General features: G+C 47.4%; 1 protein-coding gene across 1 annotated transcript; it reads right to left on the bottom strand.

Moving 5' to 3' along the window:
* Positions 1 to 4,442: 4,442 nt before the first annotated feature.
* Positions 4,443 to 12,084, bottom strand: CD8A (CD8a molecule). Its single transcript, XM_040224262.1, has 6 exons — positions 11,607 to 12,084; positions 11,137 to 11,502; positions 10,435 to 10,551; positions 10,122 to 10,232; positions 8,544 to 8,574; positions 4,443 to 5,776 (listed from the first exon to the last, which is right to left on the bottom strand). The coding sequence occupies exons 1-6, from the start codon at positions 11,656 to 11,658 to the stop codon at positions 5,725 to 5,727; spliced, it is 729 nt and encodes a 242-aa protein (XP_040080196.1). The 5' UTR covers positions 11,659 to 12,084; the 3' UTR covers positions 4,443 to 5,724.
* Between the last annotated feature and the right edge of the window lie 476 nt (positions 12,085 to 12,560).

Raw genomic sequence — 12,560 nt, 5'->3', positions numbered from 1 at the left:
CAAGCTTCCACCTAGGTTAGCCCTTTTGAAGTCTTTCCTGGAAGCTCTACCCAGTGACTTACTAGCCACACTTGGCTGCAGGGAAGTCTGGGTAATGTAGTCTTTGAGCCAGGCACATTGCTGCCTATAATAAAAGGAAGGTTCTGTTAGGAAGGAAGAAGGGGTGAATGGTTGTTACAAAAGTAACTTGTGGTCTCTGCCACAAGATGCACTTAACTGTGCATCTCAGCCAGGTAACAGGTGAAATTTCATTCATAGAATGGAATTAAGTCATCAATACCAGTAGTCAATGCAACTTCTCACCTGTCCTGAGATGTGAGACAAACGAGTTTGCTGTTACTAGAATATCTCCTTGACATACATTTCTTAGCCTCTGGTGGTATTCATGGTAGAAGCAGGAACCTCACCCTAACTACAGACAGAAGCCCTATTCTATACTTGTTCTAGAACATTCTTGCCATGTGTCAAATTTCAGAGCCAATGATGACCTTTGTTTTCTATCTTGGTATCTGCGTAGGTAAAAAGTGTGCACCTTGGTTTTGAGATGCTTATAAAGCTTTAAAGCATTTTTAAATGCTTTATTGGAAGACCCTATTTTTTTGTATTTTGCTTTATTGTGCTTCACAGATACAGTGCTTTTTTTTTTTTAAACAAATTGAACGTTTGTGGCAACCCTGCATCTAGCAAATTTACATTTTTTCACAAGCATTTGCTCACCTTGTGTCTCTATCACATTTTGATAATTCTAGCAATATTTTAAACTTTTTCATTATTATATGTTATGTGATCTGTGATCAGTAATCTTAGATGTTACTGCTGTGACTTGCTGAAGGTTCAGATGACGGTTAACATTTTTTAGCCACAAAGTTTTAAAAATTAAAGTATGTGCCTTTTTTTAGACATATAGTATACATTTAATAGACTATGGTATAGTATAAACATAACTTTTATATGCACTAGGAAATCAGAAAATTCTTGTGATTCACTTTATTGTGATATTCACTTATTGCAGTGGTCTGGAACCAGATCTATAATATCTCAAGTATGCCTGTATTTGCCTAATTTAAAAATTAAAGTCAGACTATAAAATAATCAATATAGCAGGGTATTTAAGAGTTTGGCGTATGGAATTAGATCTGAGTTCAAATCCTGATTCCACCAAATTCCAGTTGTGTGGTCTTGGGCAAGTGATAGAAACTTCCATCCAACTTCCCTGGTGGTCCAATGGTTAAGAATCTGCCTCCCATTGCAAAGGACACAGGTTTGATCCCTGGTCCAGAAAGATTCCACATGGCGTGAGGCAACTAAACCCATGAGTCACTGCTACTGAGCCCACACTCTAGAGTTTGCTCACTACCAGTAGAGAAAGGCCTGCACAGCACGGAAAGCCCAGCACAAACACAAATAAATAAAGTCTACACCTTAAAAAAAAAAAAAGAAAAAAAGAAACTTCCTATCTATGCCTTAGTTGACCCATCTGTAAAGAGGAATGATAGTTTCCACCTCATGGTTTTGCATGCGTGCTAAGTTGCTTCAGTCATGTCCTACTGTTTGTGACCCTATGGACTGTAACCTGCCAGGCTCCTCTGTCCATAGGATTCTCCAGGCCAGAATCTTGGGCTGGGTTCCCATGTTCTCCCTCCTCCAGGGCATCTTCCCAGTCCAGGGATGGAACCTGCATCTCTTACGTCTCCTGCATTTGCAGGCAGGTTCTTTGCCACTAACACCACCTGGGAAGCCCCACCTCATGGTTTTGAGGAGGCCTAAATGAGATACCTGGCCCATGGTGAATGCTGAATAGCCGCTAGGTAGGTTTTATTTCATTAAGCCAATAAAACGTGGGACCCATGACATAGGCAAATCATAGCCAGCTCAGAGAGATCAGAAAAGGGGAACTGGTAGCTGACGTCTCAGAGGTGAACTAGGCCCACAGGGACGGGGCCGTCAGTGGGTGCTGAGATGACCAACAGTAGAGCACAAGCTTTTCATACTGTTTCTGCTGTACAAGTTCACATCTGCCTTGCTGGAGAATATTAAGTGACTGCTAAAATGAGTGTAGGTCATCACATGAAACAAAGCATGTACTGTAAGCCAGCTGTTTCTGCTTCTTTGGAAGTAAATGAAGCATATGCTCACTACAGTTTATAACTAGAGGGAAATGTCTTGAAAACTACACTGTTTCAAGGATGGTAAGACTCGCCACACAGACAGGGTATGGTCAGGATGCCAGGCTGAAGGGAGCTTCTCATCACGCAGTGCAGAGGCCGTGTCCATCTGAGACTGAGCTCTTGTGAGATGTGTATGACAGAGATCCCTGCATATACATAGTACATGGACCCCTCAGGAATGACTATTTTGTACCCCTTTTATGGATATAAGAGAAGTTAGAAGAATCAGACACGAGTGGCTGTGTTCAGAGTGTAACTGGTACAACAGTAATTTTGACAAGTTTAGTACATGTTCATTTTTTTCAGGATTTGTTTGTTACTGCATTTCAAAAGCTGTTCTAGGCACTGAAAAAAATACATATATTCTTGCCAACAACCTTCTGAGATAGGGACTATTGTTACCCTCATTTTACAAGTGAGGAAACTGAGGTATCGAGGCATTGTCATTTGCTGGAGAATGCACAGTTAATTTCTAGCACAGCCAAGAAGCTGCTTTCAGTGCTTCTGCATTTAACCTAATCTCTGGTAACTGAGGCCTCCTGCAGTTCCCTTTGGTGGAGAAGAACGACTCAAGTCTGCTTTTAGGAATAGCTTTTAAAATCATGGCTGTCGTAAAATTGGCTATTGCAAAATCATGTGCAGGAAAGATTTGCACACAGGCCCAGCGCAGAAGGGAGGGGCAGCTTCTTGCTGGTTAAAAAAAGAGAGAGAGAGAGAAAGTTCTCTTTGACCCACTTGCTGAAGTGTCACAGGGGATTTCCGTAGGGTGGGCTCTCTTAAGGCAGTTTAAAAGCTGGGAAAAAGAAACAACCAATCTCTCTTTTTCTTCAACAATTAGGCTATGGTCTTGATAGAAGAATGCATCCTTACTAAATGTTGAAACTGGATTCTGGCCAGCTGAACCAAGCTTACTGCATAGTACAAAAGTAATTTCTCTTAGTTCCTGTTTTTCAGGATCCAAAAATGTGTTGTGGGCATCTTTCACATAGGAAAATTGGTAAAAACCTGTGCTTCAGGCTAGAGATTGGCAAGTAAAAAAAAAAAAAAAAAGACTGTTGGGACTGAGGCCTCCGGCTCTGAACTGTCGGTCCTCCTTCTGCACGGGTAGAACAAGCAGGCTGGATGTCTGCGGTCTCCAGTGAGCCCTGAGCCTAGATTCACAGGCCACCCCTGGCGTGCCTTAGGCCTCCTGCCCCGTACACTGCTGCTCTATTTTCTTCCTGGTCTCGAGGGCCAGTTCTAATGATTGCTTTTTCCTGTGTTAATATTTTTAATCTCCAAATTGTTGTTTTACCATTTTATTTGTGGTGAGTGAAGAAATCCTTTCATGTGTGTGTTAGTTGCTGAGTCGTGCTGACCTTTGCAATCCCAAGCACTGTAGCCCACCAGGCACAGATTCTTTACTGTCTGAGTCATCAGGGAAGCCCACCCCTTTCGTGGGGGATATGAAAAAAAAATCAGGGAATATTTAATCCTTTCTGGAGCCTCATGGCTCCTGGTTGCTCACACCTGAGCTGCAAGTTGGAGAAAAAATGTAGAAGAATGTAGCCCAGAAAGAATGTGGCCCTTTTACTGTCCTTCCCTTTGAGGAATGCTCCTCCTCACCTCTTTCAGGAAACACAGAGACAGCCCAGAGCCTGCAACCCACTCCAAGCTAGGCCTCTATCCCTGGGTTGTGCCCCTCCATCCCCATTCTGGTTAGCTTGATAGGTTTGGGAGGAGGGGTCAGAGCCAGATTTTGTCTTGAAGAAACCTTCCCAGTTTCTCTTCTGCTTTCCCACACTGATGATACTTTTTCCTCTAGATTTTTGTTCTCTAAAAGTAGATTGCTTTTTAAAATGAAGGCTGTGGAAGGCCATTTCTAGAGGGCAGGGAAAGTTCTGTTTCTGATGTGGTGCCGGCTATGTGAGAGTTCACTGCATAATGACTTGGAATTGTACGCTGACAGTTTGTGCACTTTTCTGTATGTCTATTTCACCTCAAGGACAGAATGAAGCTTTTGTGTTTTATTACGAGAGGAGTAGCAATTTGTCTGTTACCAAGGAAGAACAAAATGAAGGAAGATGATACAAGAAGAGATGAATTGATTTTGATTGATGTGAAAATGGGGAGTCTGAGGTGAAAGTGGGCAGTGACCCAAGAATTTTAGGTATTTGTCCTCAAGATGTCTGCAACTTTTTAGTAGTATTTGTTATTACAGTAGTGGAAGATTGGAAACAATGAAATATCAAGTCATGGTTAAATAATGGCACAATCAAAAATGAAATATGACTTTGCTATTAAGAAGTAAGGCATAAATGTTTATTAAAGCCACTTATAAAAGCATAGTGCAATACCATTTTTAAAAATTGTATATTTTATATGTAGGCACAGGAAATAATCAGGAAGAATGTAGCCCATAATATTAACAATGGATTATTCCTGAGGTAAAGAATTACGGATGATTCTTACTACCTTAGCTACATTTTTCTTCCAGTGAGCATGCATTTTTTGCAGAACACAGTAAGAAAGGAAATGCCTTGTAGGGCTGCAGCTGGGCTCGTAGCCTCCTCACCAGAGTTTGTCTGCACATCCCCTCAGCTGCTAGCCTGGGGTGGCCAGGGCCTGTGCCAGCTGCTCGGTCACAATTCTCCCCCTGCAAACTATAAAAACTCACCAATGAGCCAGGAGCATGTTTGAATATGGAATCTCAATGTTTAGAGAGAGTTGAACTCCATTCAACTTTCGAAACATTCAAATCATGCTTGCAGAGGGTGGCCTCTCCTCTTTCATGGGTCCTTCCACAACACAAGGGCTGGGAGAACCATCTTGCCTCCAGGCTGGGATTTCCCAGAGATTTTCTTCAGAGGTCAGGTTGCTCATTTTCCAGGGTTCAGTTCACTCCTTCCACTTCATTGGAAGAATTCCTATTATCTGTATAATTTCACGCTTGATTATAAAAAAAATAATCTGATCCTGTTCAGCAGTCTCACAGAACTCTGTCAAGTTTTCTTGTCCTATTTCATTACCTCATAGAGGCTCTGGGTACAGTCATGGGTCTACCACAGGTGCTTCAGAAATAACTTGTGCTCTTGAGGCTTGAGATCCAGCTCTCCATGCTGAGACAGAGGCCTCTGGAAGAAAGACCTCAGTTGTGTGGAGCCCTGCTAGGACTCTGGTCCAGCTGTTCCCCATCTCTGGGCCTCAGCGTCCTCCTTTGTAAAACAGGTGGAGGAGAGGTTGGGACTGAGTGGGTGCCGGGGCCCCCACCAGTTCTCACAGCCAGGTTCTGAGAACAGAGCTTGTGGTAGTTCTGGCCTGCCTGCTCTCTACCTCAGTATGGGAGCACAACAGTGTGATAACCCTTGTGGTATGCCTTAGACACGAGAGTCTTGTTTTGTATCAAACTAAATGATAAAGAAAAAGTAACTCTTCCCACCCCACCCCCATGAAAAAGAATAATAATGAGAAGGAAGGAAGCACGGGAGAAATCGAAAGGGAAGGATTCTTGCTTTCCGTCAGGAGAGTTCTCAGTATGCAGTCTTGTAGTGGCTGTCACACGGGGCCCATCGCCATGTTAGACATATTTATCTGAAAGGTTGGGCTTGCCTCCTTGTCGGACCACGGGCCTGAAAGAGAGGTGGGTGACTGTCAGTGCAGCAAGAGCCCCTGCAATTCGATGCAGCATCCACTCATGTCTACCCCCCACCCCGCCAGCTTCCCAGCCTTCAGGGGGGTCTGAGGACTTGTCCCCAGGCCACCAGCATGGGACTAGGTGAAGGACCTCAGCAACCCTGCCAAGAACTTTCCTTGTGCCATCTTGAGATGAGAGGTTGGAGAATGTGCCCAAGGTCACGTGGCGAGGAGGGGCTGGAGCCAGCATCTGAAGCCAGTTAGTCTAGCTTCTTGGAGACTTTGTCAAGGTCCCCATGGAGGTGTGAGAAGCAAGCTGATAACCAAGCCATCATCTGAGTTGATTCTCAGCCCTTGAGAGGATCACAGCAATAGGGGAGGATGTGAATGAACCACCGTCTGTCAGTCAAGTAGAGCTATTTTACCTAAAAGTCCCTTTGATGACCCAAATTTGATGTGTTAATTCACTACTAGGCTAGCACCTTCTAAATGGGCTGATTCATCCTGAGTGTCATGTCTATACACACCATCCTCCAAAACCTCGGGGTTGAAGCTGAGCTGCCCTTGGTCATCACTGAGCTTATTAACTCAGGTGTGTGAATTGCTCATAGTTTTAATCTGCATGGTTTCGTATTTTGGGACAGAGTTTTATTCTCAGTTACTCATTTCAAAATTTCAGAAAAGATAGAGATAATGGATGATTCTCCTCCAAAATCTTTCCAATATTGAAACTGCTAAAAAAATCCTTCTCTGCTCTTAAAGGGTATCCATTGGTATATCACCTTTAGTATATGCATTGGAAATTCATTACATTTCCATTGTTAAAAAATAACAATGTATAAGACACTGAACTTGGATTTCTGCAGAGAAATATCGAGTGTGAAATGCAACCCTCAGGTATAAAACTTGAAACATTTTCATCTACTGAAAGGAATTGGCGAATAGAGTTGGTTATCGTTAACCCCCTCTGCCCTGGCCCCCAACCACAGAGAGGAGCCTGGGCTTTGAACAGAAGTTGCAGCTCTCCTGTTTGCTAGCAGTATGGCCTCAGACAAGTCACTAAAGGTCCTAAGCCTCAGTTTCCTCATCTATAAAATGGTAACCACACTGACTACTTTAAAGGTTGTTATGAAACTTGAAACTTAAAAACTTTATATATATTCATATATATAAAGCACTGGTAAACTTTAAGGTTGTTATGATTAAGTTGGCCAGAAAGTTCATTTGGGTTTTGGGAAAAACTTAAATGAACTTTTTGGCCAACCCAATATTATTGATGGGTGGCTCAGTGGCAAAGAATCCACCAGCCAAACAGCAGATGTGGGTTCAATTCCTGGATTACGAAGATCCTCCAGAGAAGGAAAAGGCAACCCACTCCAGTATTCTTGCCTGGGAAATCCCATGGACAAAGGAGTCTGGTGGGCTATAGTCCATGGGGTCACAAAGAGTTGGACACGACTGAGCAACTAAATAACAGCATTATTGATAGCTAACGTGTAAGCATGACTCTGCCACCTTGGCTAGATTTCCTGATCTCTGAGCCAGTGACCTGTGAGATGGCACTGTGGTGTTCCTCTGTTGAGTTGCTGTGAGCATAAGGAATTCCCTGGGTGTGACTCCCATCACTGTGCTGGGCTAGAGAGAGCAGTTGCTAGATGTTAGGGCAGTGCTGCCTCAGACTAAGTTGGAAGAAGAAAGGAGACTGAGGCCTCTCTTTCAGATACCGTTTTTCACTTGTCTTTTCCTGATCATTTCAGAATGATCATGGGCTGGAATTGGATGAGGGAGTCACTTGAACTGCCAGATAGTTCTTTGCCTCTCTCCCTGACTTCCCCTTCTTCCCCCTCCAGTCCTTGGCAGTAAATCAAGGCCCTGAGTTGCCACAGGGAAATGAGCAACTGAGGCCATTTTTTTTTTTTTAAATCAAGTGATATTTGGTTTAGGTGATAAAACTGACTCTCCCGTCCCACCCCCAAAAGCTAGACCAAACCAATGGGAAAATAAAAAAGTTTTTGTAAGAAAACAACAAGACTCGGATTTCCTTAGTAGTCCAGTGGCTAAGACTCTGTGCTCCCAATGCAGAGAGCCCAGGTTTGATCCCTGGTCAGGGAACTAGATCTCACATGCTTGCAGCAAAGAGTTCACATGCGCTGCTAAAGATCCTGTGTGCCACAGTGAAGACCCAGTGCAGCCAAATAAATAAAAACTTTAAAAGAAAGAAATCAATATTTATGAAAGAAAGAAAGAAAACAAGACTCAGACGGAATCATCCAGATAAAAGAACCTCGGGTCTTTGGGGGCTTCCCAGGTGGTGCAGTAGTAAAGAATCCGCCTGCCAATGCAGAAGACAAAAGAGAAGTGTGTTCGAGCCCTGGGTCGGGAAGATGCCCTAGAGGAGGAAATGGCAACCCACTCCAGGGTTCTTGCCTGGAGAATCCCAGGGACAGAGGAGTCCAGGGGGTGTCCACGGGGTTGCAAAGAGTCAGAGATGACTGAGCACGACACGCATGGATATAGGATTAAGTGGGGGAATACTTCAGGTTAGGCCAAATAAGATGGACATTTCCTGAAACCACACTGCTCTTTCCGTTAGTCCAACTTCGCCTCCGTCTCCTCCCCAGTGTCAGCCTTCTGCCTGCATCTGTTCAGACACTATAGTAACTCCCTGGACCTCAGGACTCTGCTGCCATGGCCTCTGTCTGGAAAAGATCCCCACCATCTGCTGCCTGGGATGAGCAGGTCCAGAGATTACAAGAGACTCACCTGGGACATTTGCAGACACGTCTTCGGTTCCCTGGTTAAGGAAAAAGAAGGGGTAAGATGATTATCTCACCATGGCCAACAGTTCCAAACATGATTTCTGCTTCATTTTTCCTGTTTATTTAGGATTATAAGTTTTTTCTAGTGTGGCTATGACTATTTTTTTCAAAGCAAACAATAACTACATCAACGTTATAAAAAATACATCATAGGTGTTTGGTGGTCCAGTGTATAGGACTGCACACTGCCAAAGCAGAGGGCCAGGGTTTGATCCTTGATCAGGGAACTAGATCCTACATGCTAAAACTATTAATAAAAGATCCCACGTGCTGCAACTAAAACCCAGCACAGCCAAATAAGTAAATATTTGGAAAAAATGCATCATAATAAAGTAAACTTGTAAAATGACAGTGTATAATATGATTGACACTGAAAAGAAGATTAATTTACTAAGACACAAGCTATAAAGCATAATATATTTACATTTTATAGTGTTAATACTTATTATTAAAAGTTAAAAATTGAAGTATAGTTGATTTACAATATTGTGTTAGATTCAGATGTATAGTAAAGTGATTCCGTTTTTATACATGTAAATATATATATATATGTAAATATATGGGGCTTCCCTGGTGGCTCAGATGATAAAAATCTGCTTGCAATGCAGGAGATCCAGGTTTGATTCCTGGGTCAGGAAGATCTGCTAGAGGAGGAAATGACAACCCTCTCTAGTATTCTTGCCTGGGAAATTCCATGGACAGAGGAGCCTGGTGGGCTACAGTCCATGGGGTCCCAAAGAGTCGGATGTGATATATGTAAATAAATGTTTCAGATTCTTTTCCTTTATAGATAATTACAAGATATTGAATATAGTGCTATGCAATAAGTAGCATTTAACTCTTGAGAACTGAGGTGAGGTCTTTCCCACCCCTCTTCACATCACTTTAAAAAGCATTGCAAATACAGACGTGGGTGAACGTGGGTTAGTATGGCCACCTGCAGTAGGATCCAAATTGGTGTGGGGGCTCACAAGGAGGGGGCCAAGGATAAACCACTGCCTTTAGTGGTTTTTACCCGGGCTTCCTGGGCTCTGGTGCCTGGGCCACAGCCGGGCCCCGCCCTGCTCCCATCCCCATCCTGCTGCTGCTGCTGCTGCTGCTGCTAAGTGGCTTCAGTCGTGTCCAACTCTGTGCGACCCCATAGATGGCAGCCCACCAGGCTCCCCCGTCCCTGGGATTCTCCAGGCAAGAACACTGGAGTGGGTTGCCATTTCCTTCCCCATCCTAGGCGTTTGTAATAAGCCCAGACCCTGCGGGCTTCGCGGGTGGAACACCCCACCCCTGCCGCTGCCGCTCCGGGGATGGGACTATGCCTTCCTAAAAACTTCCCGGGATGTGGAAAGAGAAGGGGTTTTCCCCGCGTTCTCTCTCCAGGAAAGACATAGGCAGTGCCTGGCCCTGCGGTGCAGCTCAAAGTTCCAGAAATCCGAACCCAACTAACTGAATTGCCCGCAAGGGCTGCCTAAAGCAAAGCGCTGCAAAAATCGGGCCGAGTCTTCCCGCGCGATTCCCCAGGACTTACGGCGGTAGCAGATGCATGTGATGAGCAACGAGAGAAGAAGGACGGCGCAGGTCCCGACCAGGGGAGCCCAGATGTAGATATTGCAGGCGAAGTCCAGCCCTCTCGTGTCCACTGACGACACAGAAGACGCGGACATTTAGGAGAGGGCCTGGGATCCCCCACCCCACCCTGGGGACCCCCCCCCCACCAACCCTATCCACCCCGTTGGTGCGGGCACGTCCCTTTCCCCGTTCCGGCTTTCGTTTCCCCACCGCTTGGGCTGCTAGGAAGATCAGCGTGGCCCCGGCGAGGGCCTTTGCCGCGCCCGCCTCACCTGTGCTGCCCGCAGAGGGCCGGCACACCTCTGAGCGCGGAGAGACAGACCTAGTCTGCGGCGCGATGGTGGGCGCGCGCGTGGATGGCCGCATCGCTGGCGTGGTGGCGGGCTTCGCTGCGGGAACAACGGAGAGTGGTTAGGGGCCGCGTTGGAGCTGTGCCCGCGAACCCTTCCCACCTCTCCGCCAGCCTTTGCCAAGGGGGCACTCCCTCCGGATTAGCCACTGGAGGAGCGGTAGAGGATCAGCGGAGCTCGGCGCTCAGCGCAGGGAGATGCTGAAAGACCACCTGGTCGTCTGAGTGCACTGGGTGCCTTGGACATGAACACAGAGGCCCGTGCCCCTCCGCCCCGCCTCTCTCCAGGGCCCCACCAGAAACCTCGAGGGCTTGGAGGAGGCAGGGGTGGGAGGGTGGATCAGCGGCCTTCTACTGACCAGCAGAGGGAAGCTCAGATAATTGAAGTGCAATAACTTGCCCAGGATCATACTAGCCCGGAACTCGAGCCCAGATCAACCAGACCTAAAAAGTCACCTTGAATTACTACCCAGTCGCACCCTAGCCTCAGTTTTCTCCTCTGTGAATTGGGAACAGTATGTAAGTAGCCCCCAGAGGCTCGAACCCCAAGAGACTCGAAAGTAGTGGTGTCCCTGTGAAAAACGGACTCAGACGCGAACCCCAAAGCCCACCCGGGGCGCCGAACCTGGCAAGAAGACAGGCACGAAGTTACTGAAGTACAGGATCGAGTTGCTCAAGGCCGAGCAAAAATAGTAGCCTTGGTCCTCCTGGCGGAAGCTGCTCAAGGTGAGCTGGAATTTGGAGCCGGCGACCTTGGCGCCGGAAATGTGTGCGGGGTCCAGTCCCGGGGCTAACTTGACCCGTTGGGAGGAGAAGTACATTAGGAAGGTGGGTCTGGGGTCGTCCCCGGGTATCTGGCGGAGCCAGGAGCACCCTGACGCCATGCCGGACTGCATCACCTCGCATTGCAGGTCCACCCTCTCGCCCAGTCTGGTCTCCTTCTGCGTCGGCGACATCCGGAACGAGAGCGACCCGAGGACCTTGCGGGTATCTGCGGGACAGGGGCAGCGAGATTGAGCTGGGAGCCCCGCGCCGACCCCTCCCCCAATCCCATGCCAGCCCCGCCCCCGCCTCCCCCAGGGGTCGCCAACTCACCGAGCAGCTGCAGGGCCAGCGGCAGGATCAGGGCGGTCAAGAGTGAGGCCATGGCGCGCTCCCCGCCGCGGAAACTCCGAGGCGCGCAGGAGCCGGTGGATCACCGACCGGGCCGGGGGGAAGTTTCGCCCTTCGACCCGGCCGCAGAGCCCGATTTCGCATTCAGAGGATGTGATGTCACTTGAAGCCCCGCGGAGAAGAGAGTCGCCCTCCTTTTCGCGGTTGTCACCCTCCAGCCCGGAGAGGGGTGGGGGTGTGGGGGTCCGTGAATGGGGGCCGTCGAGGCAATCTGGCCAGGTGGAGAACAAGGACAAGGATGGTTGGATGTGGCCCTTGGAAGGCCTATCTTGTGGGTGTGACAGAGGCAGAACAGAGAGATGAGAGATTTCTAGAAGGGAGGGTGAGCGAGCAGGAGGAGAGAGAAATGTCCACTTCCTTTGACCTCATTCAGAGTGGCCCTGGCACTGACAGCTTGGGGCTTCAGGTGCCCGCGAAATGGGCCCTGAGGGCTGAGACTAAGAGGAGTTAGTGACTGGCCTACGTCTGGGGGACTCAGACAGGGGCGTCCGGGTGCCCACGGAGGAAAAAACCTTCTTCCTTCCATTGAGGAGACTTCCACCAATCAGCCGGTCAAGCAGGGTGTGAGGTTTGTGATTTTCTGCTTCTCATCCTTTCCTCAGCAGTTAAACCTGACCACCACAGCCTCATTCCTTCAAGGCCACTGCAGCAGCCTCCACACTAGCTCCTGTTCCGGCCAGTCCCCCAACCACACTGCTGTGAACAGTATTCTCCAAAAGGGAAGGTGATGGTGTCACTCGTGAAGCCTCCTGGTGACCTGCAGGTCTGCGTGGAAGCTCTGCATGGAAGCTCAGCCCTGCCTTGGCTTGGAGCCTCTGAGTGCTGGTTCTGCCCAGCCTCCTTCCCAGGCCCCTGTCCTGGTCTTTCCTATTCACC

This window comes from Oryx dammah, unplaced genomic scaffold, assembly GCF_014754425.2.
Source record: "Oryx dammah isolate SB20612 unplaced genomic scaffold, SCBI_Odam_1.1 HiC_scaffold_25, whole genome shotgun sequence".
Taxonomy (NCBI): domain Eukaryota; kingdom Metazoa; phylum Chordata; class Mammalia; order Artiodactyla; family Bovidae; genus Oryx; species Oryx dammah.
Note: the sequence above shows the minus strand (reverse complement) of the source record. Positions and strands in the feature narration are given on the sequence as shown.

What these genes read in the sequence shown, in the direction of transcription:
- CD8A (XM_040224262.1), bottom strand. Translation starts at nt 11,658, where the DNA reads ATGGCCTCACTCTTGACCGCCCTGATCCTGCCGCTGGCCCTGCAGCTG. An exon ending in GCCCTCTGCGGGCAGCACAG is followed by an intron (nt 10,233 to 10,434) that starts GTGAGGCGGGCG and finishes CTGTGTCGTCAG; the next exon opens with TGGACACGAGAGGGCTGGAC. An exon ending in CACATGCATCTGCTACCGCC is followed by an intron (nt 8,575 to 10,121) that starts GTAAGTCCTGGG and finishes TTCCTTAACCAG; the next exon opens with GGAACCGAAGACGTGTCTGC.